At 53.0% G+C, this 17277-nt stretch overlaps 8 protein-coding genes across 8 annotated transcripts; 5 read left to right on the plus strand and 3 right to left on the minus strand.

Moving 5' to 3' along the window:
• Positions 1–132: 132 nt before the first annotated feature.
• On the plus strand, positions 133–2028 carry J4E90_001741 (uncharacterized protein; the record flags this gene model as incomplete). The annotated part of the gene is made up of 3 exons (XM_051431325.1): positions 133–1294; positions 1341–1719; positions 1770–2028. The coding sequence occupies 3 exons, from the start codon at positions 133–135 to the stop codon at positions 2026–2028; spliced, it is 1800 nt and encodes a 599-aa protein (XP_051294459.1).
• Positions 2029–2798: 770 nt separating this feature from the next.
• J4E90_001742 (uncharacterized protein) lies at positions 2799–3695 on the plus strand (the record flags this gene model as incomplete). Its single annotated transcript, XM_051431326.1, has 2 exons — positions 2799–3453; positions 3529–3695. 2 exons carry the CDS (start codon positions 2799–2801, stop codon positions 3693–3695), a joined length of 822 nt encoding a protein of 273 aa, XP_051294460.1.
• A 299-nt stretch (positions 3696–3994) lies between these two features.
• MIC10 (Mitochondrial inner membrane organizing system component) lies at positions 3995–4548 on the minus strand (the record flags this gene model as incomplete). The annotated part of the gene is made up of 3 exons (XM_051431327.1): positions 3995–4051; positions 4110–4262; positions 4468–4548. The coding sequence occupies 3 exons, from the start codon at positions 4546–4548 to the stop codon at positions 3995–3997; spliced, it is 291 nt and encodes a 96-aa protein (XP_051294461.1).
• A 247-nt stretch (positions 4549–4795) lies between these two features.
• On the plus strand, positions 4796–9363 carry J4E90_001744 (uncharacterized protein; the record flags this gene model as incomplete). The annotated part of the gene is made up of 2 exons (XM_051431328.1): positions 4796–4813; positions 4864–9363. 2 exons carry the CDS (start codon positions 4796–4798, stop codon positions 9361–9363), a joined length of 4518 nt encoding a protein of 1505 aa, XP_051294462.1.
• A 351-nt stretch (positions 9364–9714) lies between these two features.
• Positions 9715–10377, plus strand: J4E90_001745 (uncharacterized protein; the record flags this gene model as incomplete). Its single annotated transcript, XM_051431329.1, has 1 exon — positions 9715–10377. One exon carries the CDS (start codon positions 9715–9717, stop codon positions 10375–10377), a length of 663 nt encoding a protein of 220 aa, XP_051294463.1.
• A 231-nt stretch (positions 10378–10608) lies between these two features.
• On the minus strand, positions 10609–12047 carry J4E90_001746 (uncharacterized protein; the record flags this gene model as incomplete). The annotated part of the gene is made up of 3 exons (XM_051431330.1): positions 10609–11381; positions 11438–11632; positions 11696–12047. The coding sequence occupies 3 exons, from the start codon at positions 12045–12047 to the stop codon at positions 10609–10611; spliced, it is 1320 nt and encodes a 439-aa protein (XP_051294464.1).
• Positions 12048–13061: 1014 nt separating this feature from the next.
• J4E90_001747 (uncharacterized protein) lies at positions 13062–13778 on the plus strand (the record flags this gene model as incomplete). Its single annotated transcript, XM_051431331.1, has 1 exon — positions 13062–13778. One exon carries the CDS (start codon positions 13062–13064, stop codon positions 13776–13778), a length of 717 nt encoding a protein of 238 aa, XP_051294465.1.
• Positions 13779–13812: 34 nt separating this feature from the next.
• J4E90_001748 (uncharacterized protein) lies at positions 13813–15163 on the minus strand (the record flags this gene model as incomplete). The annotated part of the gene is made up of 2 exons (XM_051431332.1): positions 13813–14421; positions 14483–15163. The coding sequence occupies 2 exons, from the start codon at positions 15161–15163 to the stop codon at positions 13813–13815; spliced, it is 1290 nt and encodes a 429-aa protein (XP_051294466.1).
• Positions 15164–17277: the final 2114 nt, after the last annotated feature.

The raw sequence follows: 17277 nt of genomic DNA on the forward strand, positions 1-17277 counted from the left end.
CTGCACGCCCGTATTGCGAGACCACTACGACAGACAAAGGCCTAGTCTCAGCCACTTCGCCTCTCCTGCAATTGCTTCTCCTTTGACGGCCTTGCAGTCCACGCTAACCGCTTTCGGCTATCTCCAGCTGCAATGCCGCTGCAGCTGCCCAACGGCTTCACGGCTATCAAAGATGCCACCGAGGCGAAGTCCACGGTCAGTCTAATCGGCGTGCTGGTCAGTCTTGATCTTCCCAAAACAACGCGAAGCAAGGACATGGCCCTAAACTTCACTATTCAAGATGACTTCACGTCTGGTGAGGTTGGAGGTGAATCAAGCATCACCTGCCGATTGTTCAGACCAACCGAAGACAAGTTTCCCAAGACCGTTGGCGATGTCGTCATACTCCGAAGGTGGCAGCTGCAAGAGTACCAGTTTCGCATGGACGCCATTGGTTCTAGGACCTGCCACATAGTCGTCTTCCCAAGCCACAGGATTCCCGTTCCGGGGCTGAGCGAGGCGTTTCAGGCCGGCAGTCAAAAGCTGCCTCACGAAAGGACTGGGGGCCCTCCCCCGACGATTCCAGAGCAGATGGCTGTCATACATCTAAAGCATGCATCCAAGGGCGCAGCACCACAAGTGAAGCAGCATGCGGCCATTAGTGCTTCCAAAGCCAAGACAGCAAGGAAGAAGTCTTTAATCAAGGATCTGCAACTTGATACCTTCTACGATGTTTGTGCACAGGTTGTCAACTTCTACTATACTCAGTTAGGTGACCGAGTCGACTTGAAAGTGACCGACTATACTCCGAATGAACAAATGTTCTACTACCCAGATCCAGACTCAGAAAAAGATTTCCCGGTCAGAGAAAGGCGCTGGAGTAGTCCATTTGGTTACATGGTCCTCAACATCACCGTGTATGGAGCAAATGCGGCTTGGATACAGGAAAACCTTGGCCAGGGTGACTTTGTCTTTGTAAGAAACATGCGAGCCAAGCTGGCTACAAATGGCAAGTTGGAGGGTGCTTTACATGAAGACAAAATGAACGATTCAAAAGTCGATATCATGCTCCTGAAGGACGAGGGCGAGATCGAAGCAATTAACAAACGGCGAGAAGAGTACGAAAAGAAATGCGAGACCAAAACAGCTTTCCAGTCATTGCAGAATGAACCGAAGCAGCCTTCTGCCAAATCTGGAAAAGAGAAAAGAGAGGTCAAGAAACTGAAGGCGCGAGCAGACAAGGAGGCCGAACTGGAAGAGCTCCAGCGAACAGAGCGAGAATGGGAAAAAGGTCGTGGTGGTATTAACACAAACGGTAAGACTGCCCGGCCTCTTTCTTCTTCCACACTGACTCTCCTCAGTCACCGCCGCTTTCCCCCACATGAAACTATCCACAATTTCCGAGATCATACACAATCCTCACCGGACGGTGACCACAACAGAGAAGTACACCACATTTGAACTTCCATTTATCAACTGCAGACATCGATCTCGCGTGCGCATAGTCGATGTTTATCCTCCTGAAGTCAAGCTCTTCGCGCATAGTACAAGAGACAGGAAGTGGAACAAGCATCCCAAGCGCCAGAGCTCGACTGGTGCCCATGCGAACGAGAAGTGGGAATGGGGATTTGTTCTCCTACTCGAAGATGCCAACGTCCCTCGCGATACAGTGGCCGAGAAGCTGCGCGTGGTCGTCAACAATGAAGCTGCGCAGTTTCTGCTAAAGATGAACGCTGTTGAGTGAGCAAGCCTGTTCCTTCACGATTACTACCTTACTAATACTTTCGCAGTCTCACGAATCAGCCCAAGGTTCTCAAGAAACTCGAGGAGAAGCTCTTCATCTTGTGGGGTAACCTGATGGAGCTCAAGACCGAGCTGCGAGATCGAGGAAACGATCTGCCGCTACCGCCGGGAGACAACCGCTTACAGAACAAGCCCTTTGACGCTTGCATTGAAGAGTATGGCTGCGAGGTACCCCCGACAAAAGACCAGCATCAATTTGGCTATCAACGCATGTATAGGCTCGCGCAGACGGCGATTGTGGAATAAGCCCTTTCTTTACGACAATTCGGTTGACCTGCATACCTTGTATGCCTCTCATCTTATTTGATACCCTCTGTGTAATTGTACTCGGTCTCTCTTTTAGCAAGGCGTAAGGGATGCGCAAGGGCTGGATATCCACGTGGCGATTACAAAGGATGACCGAGACGGGAAACCTGGCAGGCGAGACACGTCCACTTTCCTCGGTCTTTTGCAACGTGTGATAATCGATATGGAAAGAGGGAAAGCTTAACTTTCAAAATTTGGACGTGGCCTTCATCTGCGCTCTTTTCCGAATGTCGCTAGGATCATAGCTCACTGCAGATGCAGCCAGGGTATTCATGGAATTGTACGTAACCGGCCAACGGACCCATCAGACCCATCTCTCTCCACGTGTTAGAGCGTACAGTCGCTCCTACCCTTCAACAGACCGACCTTGATGCGTGTGCTGATCTTGGAGGGCCTAGTATCGTATTCGTCAGATTGCGTGATCAAACGTGCTTGTAGCGAAAGGTCACCCATCAGTCACCGCGCCTTCATAGCGCCGAGCTCGGCCTCCTACCACTGCCTATTCGAATCCGCGACACAACTACATCCGTCTTGTATTCCACCGATTAATGTCAAATTGTAGGCTGTCACCGTTACAGTACTTACCAAGACCGATGCTGTTTAAGAGCTAGGAGTAGTACGCAGTGGAAGATACTTCGTGCAACATCTCGGTACCGGACATCTACATACAACAGATCCCCCAAATAGTGCCCACAAGTGCAATTCACATTATGGCTCTGGAGGTCACTTCGATGACGATACAGACTCCTGGCGCCAACATCGCTGTCACAACTCCCTTGTCACCACACAAGGTTTCCATGAAGCCACTGGCGATACCGCCCATGTTGGACTCAACTCAATTTCATGGCCTCCTCGACCCAAGATTCATATCCACCGACTTCGATAAACTGCGTTTCGAGGCCGCCGCACATGAGCAACTCACACTTCGCAACGAGCAGTCCAACAAGACCGCCTTACGAGCTGAACAGCCATCCTCCACTCTCCTGATCTCCTCCCCATACAACATCCCAGGCCATTACCTCGATCTTTCCTCTCCGCACCTGACCGCCTCTTCCAGGCTGCTCGCACTAGCTCTTACAGTCCTGAAACCAGCGACCCCCACATACGCAACTGCGTCCTACACCCAGGCCCTGAACTTCGACTCCGTCCTGACCGCTCTGCGCGAACTGATCGCAAGGGAAAACTTCACCTGGAGAGAAACCAGTTTCTACGTTGTGGTCTTCCGCTCGCAGCTCAAGGAAGGAATCGACGAGGAGTATCTGTATCGACTCGACGAAGAATCTCATCGGGAGGCGTGTGAGAGTGGGGGGCTGTTGAAGTATTGGTTCGGGAAGGCAGATGGGGAGAGGAGAAATCTTGCTACTTGTACGTTGTTGTTCCCTTCCTTCCAATATCTAAAGTGAAGTGGTTTAGGACGGGCTCCGCTGACAATGGTGGTAGGCTTCTGGCACAGCAGGGAAGATGCGTACAAAGGAGGGCTGGGGCCGTGGCATAGAAAGGCGAGGGCTGCTGGACGCGAGCTGTATGAGAGTATCGTGTTTAGTACGTACAGGTTCACAGTGGCGGATGGAGCGGAGGAGTACAAGTTTGAGGAGTGGGTCAAGTGAGGCGGGGGTGGATATGGGCAAGATTTGTCAAAACGTTAAACCATGCAAGAAGGAGAAGAAATGATAGGACCTGAGAAGATGACGAGAGCAATATCAATAGCAGGGAGGGAGTATATGATGGAGAAAGTGTAGCTGGGTGTAGCTGGAAGAAATCGTGCGGCGGTCGTGGAAAAGTACAGCATTCAATTGCCCAAAATGATCTATACCATGCCCTACTGTACAGCGCATCGTCCGCATGCAAAGTTCAAATTACATAGAATAGTTCCGATCCATCTCGTCGCTCGTGGAGGATAGTTGGCTTATGGTCGGATAATGCGGAGGCCGTCTTTCGGGGGTGATGCTGCGCGCTTGAAGGACTGTTCCTCTGTCAGTGATCGGTCTCTTATGCCAATTCCAAGACTAATGGTATCTTACGTTGTCGCACTCTTCCCAGGCCCTTCCGGCACCGAAACCGAGACCGGTGAATGCGGGCCATGCGCGGCGCTTGAAGAGGAGTACGGAGAAGACGACGCCGAATGACAGGCCGAGGCCGGAGCGGATGAGCATTGAAGAGAGGCAGCGGTCCCACTGGGATTATGTTAGCAAGACTGTCCGATAGCGTTCCAACATTCTTGTCTCGGCGTATGATCGAACGGAAGTTGGCAGTAGTCGCGTGAGGCGGGCCAAGACTGCCATTGCTCGACTACCCCGCTTCTGGCATATTTTGATGCCTCTTTCAAGATGTGCAGATGTTTTTGCCATGCCTCAGAGGCCTCTTTCCCGGGGATTGTACCTTTTCGTTGAGGAGAGCTTCGCTCATGGGACGTGTGGTGCGCGAGATGGGAGCGACGGGCTGGGGGGTGTTGTCGGCCATGGCGGGAGTGTTTCGAGTGCAATTGGGGGGTTCAAGGGCGCACTCGGTGTGCTGGGGGTGATGGACAGCGGTTCGACGAGGTGTTGATGGGCGCTGGGCGGAGCTCGAAGCGGAACTTTGACGTCGCCGGCACTTGGCAGGGCAGGCACGACTAGGATGGCTGGTCCGTGCCCAAACTTTTTCCGCATACCAGGCCTTTGCGATCTGCTCCATTTCTTGCAATCACAACGGGGAACGAGGTGACAAGATGGCGCCAATCAAGCCAGTAGGAGTTCTTCATGCTCATGGGTATATACATAGCTGACAACACAACAGGCCTCCAAGAATGACCCTGCGTCGACCCGACCGCGGCTGCAAGCCATCAACCAAGACTTCTCCGACCTCGACGAACAGATCCGCCAAGCTGCGCATATCATAGGCCTTCCCGAAGACTGGAGTACCATACAGGACCACGACACAAGATCAGAAATCATACGACGACTTGTGCGCGCAAGAGCGGAATGGGTTCTGCGATGGATCCTCGACAAGTTGAAAGACGAGACGGAAACCGGGCGGACAGCGCGAACAAATGCCAGCGCGTGGCAGCTTCTCGACTGGATGATACATGTCCTGCCCGTCTCAAGAAGCGCACCGCATCTACGCGACGCCGCCTTTCCCAGTATCTTGGAGAGAACCCTCGTTGAGAACTTCAACACAGACGCAGTCCTACAGTCGACGGCCACTTCAGAAGACGTTCACATGAAAGATGACTCCGAGTCGAGCGCGACCATCCGCGAAGGAACCAAACCATCCAAGAAGCGCAAACGAGGAACAGCGGAAGCATCATCGGCAGCATCGACAGCAGCTGGCCCTGTAAACCTAGACCGTCTTTTTGGTGTGGTCAGGACTGTAGTAAACTCTATCGCTCACCTAGCCGGAAGCGACCAAAGCGACGACAGTACCCAGGCTGAGCTGATGAAGATGGTTTTGAGGACGGACAGCGCAGAAGCCTCGCGCATCCTAAGGTTCTGGCTTACTGCTGTCCGGATATTGTGCGCGACTCCTCCATCCACTTCCGAGGATACTACTTTGGACGAGTACCTGAACCTGTCGCTTGCGCTCGACATGTGGGACCTGCGGACCGCTGAGGTCAAAGACGAGACTGGGGCATCCGCCGAGGAGTTCAACACCGAGTGCCTTGTACCTATCTTGACATTGCTGGAACTTCTCAAAAAGATGCGTAGCGATGGTACAACAAGAGGCTCTCAGAGAACCCTTGATCGCGCAATCGCAGCGCTCGACAAGCTTCTGGCGAGACACCTGCTCGCACCTTCAAGAGCAGCTTTCTTTGCAGATGTCAGTGTCGCTACAGGCTCTAACGATGTTGGTCCGAACGCCCGAGATACCACAGTCCTTGCAGGTAACCTGGAACCGCTGCGCGCAAAGCTACTCCAGGCTGCGCAGATCGAGGATGGTGGCGACGCGCTACCTACAGAGCTCGCATCTCTTTTCAACACAGTCCCTCATGTGCTCGATCTAGCAATCCGCGCCTCTCCATCACGGACGCCCAGGAGCAGAGCTATGGAGAAGCCTTGGATACAGGCTGTCTTTTCAGCGCTTGCAGAGTGTGCTGGGTGCTCGCTAACCACACCTCCGAAGTTCATCACACGACCGACGGCCGTTACTGCGCTTAGCGGTGCTATTCACGTTCTGCAAGCGCATGAAGTAAGCCTTTCTGCAGACCTTGTCAAAAAGATCTTCTGGTATCACTGTGGTGTAAAGTACCCCGAACGCCAGGAGAAGCAGGTGCATTGGTCCCTCATCGCATCTCTTATTCAGCTCGACTCATCAGTCTTTGTGGAGTCGAAGTTGGGAGCCAAAGTCATGCAAGAGCGTCAGACTGACCTTACTGAGTTCTTGTTCGAGAAGATAACCGCTTCAGAGTTGGAGGGTACAGGCTTCATCCACAAGCAGACAGCCATTGGCTCTAAAGAACAACGGCATTCTGCGTCCAACAACGAGGCCGGTGCTCCCTTAGGACGCGCTGAAATTCTGGAGAGGATCATCAAGCCACTGATGCTGGCGTTTGTGCGCCACAGGAATCTACTTGGCTTCATCCGGAGATGGGATGAGCAGTTGGTCAAGAGCTACAGGCACGGCAAGCGCAATTCTCTCAAGGACGGACAGGAAATCATTTGGGAAGATCGCGCCCTGCACAGTGCTCTGGCAGAGTCTCTCGAACCATCCCTGACCCAAAACCAGATAACAACACTGATTCAGGAGCATGCGGGGCGCCTGGCGCAGCTTGCTGTGGCAATCGAGACCTCCGCCGAAGAGAACGTCAAGGTTAGGAAACTCGCCGCTTACAAGAATGCAGCAAGCAGCGCTGTCCTAATGCCGGCTCTTCTTCAATCAATCCAGTCCGAGAACACGATCGAAGCACTTAAATCTGAGCTTCATGCTTTGTTCCTCACATACAAGACATGGGTTCAGGAACTCAAGTACAGCCGTTACACCTATGCCCATCTCTCCTGGTTCACACTGTGCCAGCTACTAGAGAAGTTATGGCCCATCGAGCTTCACGCGTCATCTCCGCTGCAACATGAGCTACTCTATCCGCTGCTCGAACAAGCTTTGAAAGTCAAGTCAGCAGGGCGCCGAGACGCCGGCGAAGGCGCAGATGCATCTGCAAGAGCTGCTGCAACATTGTTCTGGCTTAATACCTGTGATCGTCTCCAGACCCTGTCCGGTTCGGAGGAGATCATTCGCAGTGGTTTAGGCAAGGCAATTAGCTCATTAACTTCCAGTGAGCTAGAACCCGACGCACAGCAGAATATGATCCAGGTTTTCTGCGCATACTCTATCAGTCTCCTCGAGCACGCAGATAAGGATACATGCCGCCAATCTCTGCATGCCTTACTATCGAAGCTACCTCAATTCGATAGCGTTACCAGGGATCTTATCTGTCAATCACTTTCTCAGTCCATCCTCGAGCATGGAAACTCCGTCATACAAGACGCATACTGTGCAGCTCTTGTGGAGGCTCTCGGGCAGGGAGCCGAAAACAAGATGCCTGCTGTGGTCGGCGAAGCAATACTTCATATCCAACCTTCGGCTTTGTCCCGCGAGCAAAGACAAGCCATACTGGACCGCACCACCGAACTCCTCGACCTCGGACAGAGCGACACAGTAGTACCCTTAAGCGTCATGGCACATCTCCAATATGTTCCAAATGCGAAAGCCAAAGTTTCTACCGACGCAGACGTGATATTCGACGTCGCAGAACAGCTGCATCGTCAAAATCTCGAAACAGATGCAGCATTGCAGCTCCTGCGAGAGCTCGTCCAAAGAACCCTTGGCCATATCATTCCGAATCAGGCTCAAGCCCAAAACAAAGAGTTCTTCATCGCCTACGCAGGACGGCTGCTATCCATTGCAAAAGCCACCAATAAGTGCACGCTAGCAAGGCTCTCGGTCTTGCGAGCGACGTCGGTTTCCCAAAAGCAAAACTCATTGCTTCACATCGAGCGCTATGTCGACCTGCTCAAGCAATGTCTTGGTAGTGAGGATATTGCACTGCTTCAAGGGTCGTTGGACGCTTTCAACGAGCTGTCCATAGACGCCTTGAAAGAAGTGAAACAGCTTGGCCGCGTGCAGGCATGGCTCCGCACATGGCTCAAGGACGCCATTGACCTCGAGCAATACATCGATCCATCGGTTCTTATCCCGAGCGAAGTTGTAGACTACTTCGCACGAGTATACACATTGATCGCCAAATACGAGCTCTACCCAGAGGTCAAGTGGCTGATCAGCCTGGCGCTCACGGTCCTCAGAAGTAGCCCAGTTCGCATACAAGATAACGTGTATACAACACTGCGCAACACCCTCGGCCCGCTTGCCTTCCACGAGAAGCTGGACTTGGTCACAACACTGACTGTTCATCAAAAGCAGCCAAACCTTGCCGCGTCCTACCGCATCCTCGACGATCTTATCAAGACCATGGACGACCAGCTGGAATCCAACGCCGAGCTCAAGCAGAGACAGCTTGCACTGCTACCAAGGATTTGCGTCCTGCTTGCCGAGAGCTCCGACTATGATTCTTTCAACGCTCTGCTCGGCTGCATTGACACAATCCTGAACGACAAACCCTCGCTTGCTTCACAACACAGTATCGAATGCGTATTCAGCGTACTCGTAAAGCTCACATCCCGAAGCAGCCCCGTACTGTCATCTCAGTATGCTCCTGAGATCTTCTCAAGGCTCTGCCATACGAGTCGCCTCACCCTACTCGTACATCGTGGCCGCCTAGGCGGACGCTTCCACCTCCTCTTACCACTTCTGCAAGGCCTGCTGTTCTGTCTCTTCATTCCGAATGCTAGTCGCAGTGGCGCTCTGCCTTCGTGGCTACGTACCGTCACAGCTACGGAGCCAGTGCGTCTCACACCTGCAAATGCAGCGCAATTCACCCGCCTTCTCTCGACTCTGTGCAACCCACCGCAATCTTCTATCACAAAGGCACACCAACATCATCAGTCACGTAACTCCAAAGACCTCAATGACCCCATCAAGGCAGCCCGCGATAAGGCTAGCAAATTCCTGTACCCTCTCCTCGCATCGTTCTGCCGCTACCAGCTCAATGGACGATTAGATCAGGAGGTGAGGGAGAAGTTGATGCCAGGCATCTGGGAAGTTATCGGCACGGCGAGTTTGCACAGGGATGGACTAGACGCTATGTTCGCCGGTCTAGGCAGGAGTGAGAGAGATGTTTGGAAGGGGCTTTGGGAACAATGGGAGGGTGTACATGGGAGGAGGCAGATCGTTGGTCACGGAGAGTAGGATACTATGTACTGTGAGAGCGCAGTAAGGATTGTTTGTGACTATTGCAAACGCTCCGCCTATTGTTCGTTACATCTAGTTTGCGATTTCGTCTCTCACATCCGTGCCAAGAATTCCACCTTCACTTCGCCCTCATTGCTGTGCTATTGTCGTCGCGGTATTCTCATCTAGCTATTGTGATCACAAATACAATAGACCAGCATTGCAGTACGGCCCTGGGCTTCCTTATATCAAGCAGCTCCGGCCTCTCCTACTTTCTCCCAGCAACCTCTACTCCCATCTCCTCTTACCAGTACCAATTTCAAGCCACTTCTTTATACAATCTTCAAATCTCTCCTCACAAAAGCTATCATGACTTCTACCATCACCGAGCAAGCCACTTCTGGAAGCGCTGGCGCTCCTCCTCCAATTCCCGGCATCTGCACCTGCGACACCCCAAACACCTACCTTAAACCCATAATTGGGTGCGTCAACCGCCGGTGCCGCCCCCGGTACTACCATCTCAGCTGTGTAGGGCTGAAAGATCGCCCTGTGCATTGGTCTTGTCCGTCCTGCTCGCCTCCCTCCAACAAGCGCAAGTCAGATGACTCTGACGACGACATGCCGCGCAAGAGGCGCAGGATGGCTGAGCTCGTAGCCTTTGCCGCCGACGTTCCCCTTACTGTCGTCGAGCAGCTGTTCGCTGAGGAGCCTGGCGCCGACAATGACGCAGAGAGTGAGGTGGTTGAGGAGGCTGAGGACGATGTAGTCGCCGGGCTTCCTGCTGTTGGTGCCAGTGGAGACACACCAATCCTGGTTGCCGACGACGAGGATGGCTCTGCCTCCGCTTCTGAGGACGGTTTCGAGGATGGCGGCGACGATGAGCCGGAGTCGGAGTCAAGCCACTACTGTATCCGAGGATGTCGGCGTGAGACTGGTGGGATGGTGGCGTGTGATGGAGAGAATTGCGCGGGCGAGTGGTTCCACTTTGCGTGCATTGGGATGACGTCGAAGACAGTTCTGGAGGGAGAGTAGTTTTGCGATGATCGTGCTGGGGAGTGAGAGACATGGCTGGTTTGCATCACTGGAAAGTCACAAGTTGTATTACGGGTTGTTATCATTAGCTAGTTATGTCTACAGCGCAAGCAGTCAAGACACCATCAGCCCGCACAGTCAAATCCAATTCTCTTGTTAACGCCAGACTCCGCGCTAAGTCCAGCAAATTTCCAAAGCACAAGAAAGTCAGATGCACCTCTACTACTCACTCTAGTGGTCTGGGTAGATAGTATAGGTCTTCATAGGCACATCCGTAGGACCAGTGTACACGTAGTTCTCGTCAATCGTGAAAGTGCTCATTGCCTCAGCCCTGACAGCAGGGCTCAGGCTGCGCTTGTCAGGGTAGGTAGTTGTCTCAGCGTCATCAATGGTGATGGTCGTGGTCTCTGCAGGTAGGGTGTTGGGGATAGTGGTAGTTACGGTCACTACGCCAGACGTGTTAATGATGGTCGTGGTCGTAGTGTCAACGTATGTAGGTTCTCCTTCCACAGTGACGGTGACGTAATCGGCAGGCGCAGTATACGGCTCGGCACGCTTGTCGTAGGAGGATGTGACGGTTGTGTAGATGACAGACTGGAACTGGGAGGGCGTTGCGCCTGCGCTCTGGGACCTGGTCACAGTGACAGTGCCGGCATGAGCAGTGGGAGTTGACCTGGTCCGAGTAACGGTTGTAGTGCCAGCATGTGCGGTCGGGTTTGCCGGACGGGTAACAGTGACCGTACCAACGTAAGACGCAGGATCTGCCGATCGAGTGACAGTGACAACACCAGCCGGGGTTCCAGCAGCCACAGACTTGGACTTTGCAGAACGAGTGTGTGTGACAGTAGTAGTCATGTTGATTGTTCGATCACCAATGTCAATAGTAGTGGCGATATCTCTCCGTGAAATATCACTCCGTGAGACAAGCCTGGTGAAGGTCGTGTGCATGTGGTGGGTAGTGGTGACAGTCACGGTGACTTGCTTGATAGCGATCCTGTTGTATGCTGCGTACACTGATTAGTTTTGAGCTGGTATGCAGATGTATAGGCGAAGAACGTACCGTTGGAGCTGCGCATAGCAGTTTTGAAGGCCTCACCGTTGGCATCCGCGGGGCCAATGTGCTGACCGAAGTTTGTGCAAGAAGAAGCCTCCTCCGGCAAGGAGTAGAGGGCACATTGGGCGACGGCAATGGGAGCAGGGTTTGGGCAGCCAGGTCCAGGAATTTTGGACGGGCTGCGCTGGATGTAGATGTTGACTACACGAAAGGAGACGATTAGCTTTGCTGTAGGAAACTGTGATGCCGGAAGGTATAACTTACAGGAGTCGCAGCCTTCATGGTTGTTGCAGAGTTCGGCGCAAGCCTCCGGGTTGTATGAGTCCAGTTGAACGTACAGCATGTACCTGTTGGACGAGAAGGCACAGTTTGCGTTTTTCATGGTGGCAGTGTATCCGGCAGGAATCGGGGCCGTCAAGGCCAACTCGTCGTACTTCTCGTCATCTGTGAAAGCCGAGAGAGCGTTGGAGGATGGCTCCGGGGCAGTGCTGTCACCGAGAGGCGCACAGAGGGGTTCGGAACGGGGGCCAGGTGTGGCAAAGATGGCGGATGCGGCAGAGGGGACGAAAGAGGGGACGACAGCGGCGAAGACCGCACCGAAGAAGAAGAAGAACATGGTGATGATGGAAGAGGACTTCATCATCTTGTATGTTGCTTGACCCTTAGGTCAGAATGAAGGATGAGAAAAAGATGTTAGAGAAGAAACTCTGAATCTTGAGGATGTAAAGATGTTGGTTGTTGCTATGTTAGAATGGGGAAGTCACCTTCTTATACTGCCGGATGAGCTCTCAAATCAAGTAGGAAGCATTGATGATATTGCATGAAAGGGACATGGTGCCACAGACTACATCTTGATCATGATGAGATATATTCGATGTATTGAGCCCAGAATGAGGGTTTGCATTACATGGTGATACTTTACCCCGCTCGATTGAGATGCTTTGAAGCTCTGTTGTTCACCGCATTCTTCTCTCGACATTCGGAACGGGTGCTTCGTATGGTTTACCATTGTCATCGCGGGCGATGATCGACGCCCATAACGGGCTAGATCGGAGCATATGACATGGGTATACGGGCAAGAATGCGCGATTGAACCCTTTAAGTCTGTTGAGAAGGGCCTCGCGATTTTATGAATGGGGCGGATGGTCGAATAACACGCGATTGCCGAAGGGCTGTGTAGAGAAGGGTCTATGTGTGATGAGGCGTACGCGTCCAGAGCTGCCGGCTGTCCGGCGTCGGAGAGCGCTAGCGTGCCGAATGGGCAGGAGCCGCCCTTCCACGTGAGGGACCCTTTCACACTCAGGCACGCTTTCTGAATCGTTATCCCATAGGTTTCCTTGCACTCCCTTAGCTGGTAGGGGCTGTGTACCCCGCTCCTCAACGAAACAACCTCAGCTCAGCTCAGCTCACTTGGTGTAAGGCCGCGACCAACAGCGTCCGCAATCATCGCTCCTACATCACTCCGGCCTGCCTTGTAGCTGTGATGGTCACCATGATGCCTGCGCTAAATCTACCTCCCGAATCCAAGGTTCCGCCACGTCTAGGCTCTGATCCCTTGCCGCAAGATGGACAATTCCGCGTCCCTACTTTGCAACCATGGGACCGCGGGTCTCACCACCCCACCTACACCATGGACCTTGCCATCCGATCCATGAACATCACTACCCTAGCCGATCTTCATGGTCTGACTGTCATCCCGCAAATATACCAAATGCTCTTCTATCGTACTCGCGAATTTGCCGCGACCGTGCACAAGCTGGTGGACGTCGCGCCAGCATCGTGGGCAGAGGCGGCATGTTTACTGGTGGATTGGGGTGTTAATGTTCTGCGACACAACGACGTTGGACTGGAGCGGTTCCTACACAGTCAACGCGAGAGTCTGTATTGGATTCTGGATGATGCGCTGTTGACGATTTGTGTGGATCAGTGGGATCCACCATCCTCGCATTCTACCCAACCGCGCACATCTTCATCATCAACCCCCAAACTCATTGCTTGGGACAAAGCTACGGCACCGGTAACGCTAGCGTTGTCAAGGGCCAGTGATCTACTCCCCATATGGGCCGCGCAAGATCTGCAAGATTGGGAGAGGTGGGGATTTGCCCGCTCGTACACTGTGGCTCAGCACATGACCGCTGGCTGGTTCCGTCGATCCACAAAGTTCCTGCACGAAAGCGGCAGAATATACGAGATTTGGAGGACTATGAGGCGATGGGGCGGTGGCCAGCTTCCTACTGAGCTGGCGACTGTCATTATGGAAGATGTAGCAAAGTCTGAGAAGCTTCCGATGGGTGACCTACGGTTGCATTATTTCCCCAAGGGCAAGTCGAGAGCGCAGCTGGTATAAGCGAGTAATACGTTTGTTCTACCTAGAGCGTGTTCTACATCGGTGCGCCTCCTTCCAGCCCTCCATCCTCGGTGCCTTGGGCTTTTGCTGAAGCCAAGATAGCCAGCACATCCTCCTTCCCGCCCATACCTTCCATCGCTCCGAACACATCGGTCATGGTGCGCTCCGCTACTTTCTCAATGTCCTTTTGCTCCGTAACACCTACTTCGTTCAGCGTACTCGGCAACCCAAGGCTTCTCACAAAGTTGGCCACCGCATCCGCAAGGCTTGGCTCGTCGCTTTCGAGGACCTTGTTCCAAATTCCCAGCACGCGTTGCTGTACCTCGCTCTGCTTCTCCGACTTCAAGGCATTGTATCGGAGGACAGGGGCGAGCATGACACAAGACGTGACGCCGTGCATAACGCCGCATACACTTCCCAGCTGATGTCCAATGGCGTGCGAAAGCCCCATCGGAACGCTCCACAAGATGAGACCCATCATCGCGTTCCTGGACCCTATCTGACAATTCCCGATTCCGTCGAGCAGCTCAGGTCGGTTGCTGTCACTTTGGCCGTTTGTGTAGTTTCTTAGCCCTTTGAGTAGGACTGCAAGCGCATCTTCCATGTGGTGGAAAACCTCTCTGGTGCAGTCATCGTTGAGCATCTGTTCATGACACAGTGTCAATACAGTCTCTACCTAGCGAAACTCCGAGGGTAGTACATACCGTTTCGACGCAATGATCTACCGCGCGCATCCCGCTCGACAGCCACAACTTCCGAGGCGATGTGGACGCTACTTCAGGATCCAGAAGAATTAGGTTCGGCGCCGCATGCTCACTTGCGAAATGCTGCTTCTTTTTTGTTTGAGGGTTCGTTGCAGATGAGTTGTTGTTCCACTCGCTTGCGGATAGACTCGTCGGTACGAGGATGAGTTTTGTCGTTGGGTCCTTCAGATCAACTGCACTTCCCTTCTCTTGGTCTACCAAGGATTCCATGGCCTCTACTGTGAGGTTATCTGGAGCGAGATTCGCGTGCATCAAGCGAGCGATCTTGCTTGCATCCGAGTAGCTGCTACTTCCTATACTGATCAGACAATCCGCGTTCTTTTCATGAAATAGTCTGGCGATCTCCAGCACGTCTTCGTATGGAGAGTGAGCGCCCACACCCGACTTTGTCCCTACAACAAACGATCCCAGTTTTTCTTTCAGCTTCTCGACAATATCCGTGTTCTCATGAAGCGCCTTCGAGTGCACTATGAGAATGCGTTGGCAGCTCCACGTACCAATCGCGTTGACAATATCGTCCAAGTAGTTGGAGTTGAGTATGGCATTGTGACCCTTCCGAGCGGGGACTGGAAGTTGTTGAATCGTTCGCCTTTTGCAACAATAATCGCTGTAGTCGGACATGTTGTTGAAAATGATAAAAACGCCGTTTCTTCTGTGGTATCAAGCAGTCCAAGCAGTGAATAGGTGTCATTCGAGCTGAAAGCCTTTGAGGCGTCGCATGTTGTTCCCTGACGAGCGTCTTACCTCATACCTGCTCAACCCCGCCGTCATAATGTGCAACCCCACTTGTTACTACGATGCTCACGAAGCATGTATACTGTATTGGATGCATATTGCGTGCTTCAATGCCTCTACCTTTCTGGATTGGTCGGTGGCCTTCAATCGAGATTCATTGCTTGCTAGGCCTGCAGCGTATTGCTCCGCCAATGGTACCCAGGTGGACTGACCTTCCGGTATGAGGAGACTCGCTTTCAGGAACCATTTGCAGAGCAAATGAAAAATACCTTTAAGCTGTATACGGAGCGAAACAGCGAATGCTCATGGTACCTGGGGTTGCTCGTACTCGCAGGACCCCGTTGTGATGGTCATAGCTCCACCCAGCGATGAAGGCTCGCGACAGGGGGCAGTGCCGCTGTCGGGATCGCATATCCTCCTGTGGAGGGGCGTATCGGATCGCATCGGCACCATCGACATTAAGGAAGCTGCGAGCGGCATAACTTTGATATATGCTCTGACAGAGGTCACCACAGAGCGTTGGTGATAGTGTTCTGGTGGGGGATCAGAGGTATCGAGGAGGGAAGCCGCGACCACAACACGCTAGGACGCGGCGGGTTTTACGCGTATCGGCTGCAACGCCACGTCGGTCTTGACAATGAACATGAGCAGCCTTTATATCCTTCTTCCAATGATCCTCAGATCTTGCATCACCAGCGCGAGATGTACATGCCAAACCGGGCTCCGCGGATCGGGCTTGCGCAGCTCGCGCATTTTGAAATCCCTCCAGCCGTCGCAAGTCGCGAGTCGGAAACAACATTACGCTCTGCTTTTCTAGTCTCACCAACCTCTTATTGACCTACAGCATTGGGTATCGAGTCATATTTGAGTAGCACAAATCTAGCATCACATGTTTGTCGCTGCTGTAAGTCCTCTAGAAGGCACTAATGAGGCGAAGAGTCCTTTTGAGCAGGTTATGATGTACACACATCTGTACTACGACTATAAGATGTTTCTGACCCCTCGCGTCGCCAAACATGCAGCCTAGTACACAAAGCTCACCAAGCCTGGCTCACGAGCCCCGGAGTCTGTGTGCGTCGGAGATGATTGCTCATTGCAGCTGACAATCGTGCACCCAGAGGGCCGCATTCCCAACGAACTCTACGATCATCTCTATTCATCACTAACTTTCATAACCAGTTTCGGATTGCTTGCAATATACTTAGTCTGAAGTATTGCTCCGTTCTGCTCCCAGAATGATGAGGTAGCAGGTTATCGTTAATGAATCTCCGGGAAGGCGCGATCGTGTTATCCCAGAAGTGTCGTGTCCAATCAGCCGGATATCATCGAACAAGCCACCGACAGCTTGCATTTCTCCTCAAATACACGGTATACACTCGAAGTAAGGTACCCGTCGCGCCGCTTCTCCATGCTAAGTCGCAGGCCGCACGCCCTGACATGCCGCTGCGACACGGCCAACAAACCAAGGAAGCAGGCACACCTCATCCCGCCAAAACGTCTAATTGCCCTTTCTTCTACATCTACGCGTCACCTCAATTCTAGCCACCGCGGAGCAACAGTGTTGACTCCTAGCGCGCGGCGTTGTCATACTTCGCTTAGCACCCCGCATCCATCGAGTCTTGACATCACGCTCTTCGACCCGCCATCTCGGACCAAGACGACCATCTCTGCCAGCCTCTCCACATGCTGATGTCAGGCACGGTCCTCCAATGCACCCCAGACAGCGCTAATGCGGACCGGGCGAAAATCCGAACGTTTGCTGGCCTGTAAAAGGCTTGTTTGCAAGGTTTCGCTGCAGACTCCGCTGCGTTTCAAGCTTTCGCCAATCTCATGACCGGCAATAGCTGCGTATTGCCGCGAGGGAGGCGTGGAGCAGCTAACGGCACGATTTATCCGTTGGCACAGCACAGATGGGGCTTGTTGGATGCATCGAGGCGGCTGGAATGCGCACGCGAGGGCATGCTGGCTCTGTTGTTGCGGCGGAGGAATGAGCCGTGTTA

This window comes from Alternaria incomplexa (genome assembly GCF_024043165.1).
Source record: "Alternaria incomplexa strain BMP 0042 chromosome Unknown scaffold_2, whole genome shotgun sequence".
Classification (NCBI taxonomy): domain Eukaryota; kingdom Fungi; phylum Ascomycota; class Dothideomycetes; order Pleosporales; family Pleosporaceae; genus Alternaria; species Alternaria incomplexa.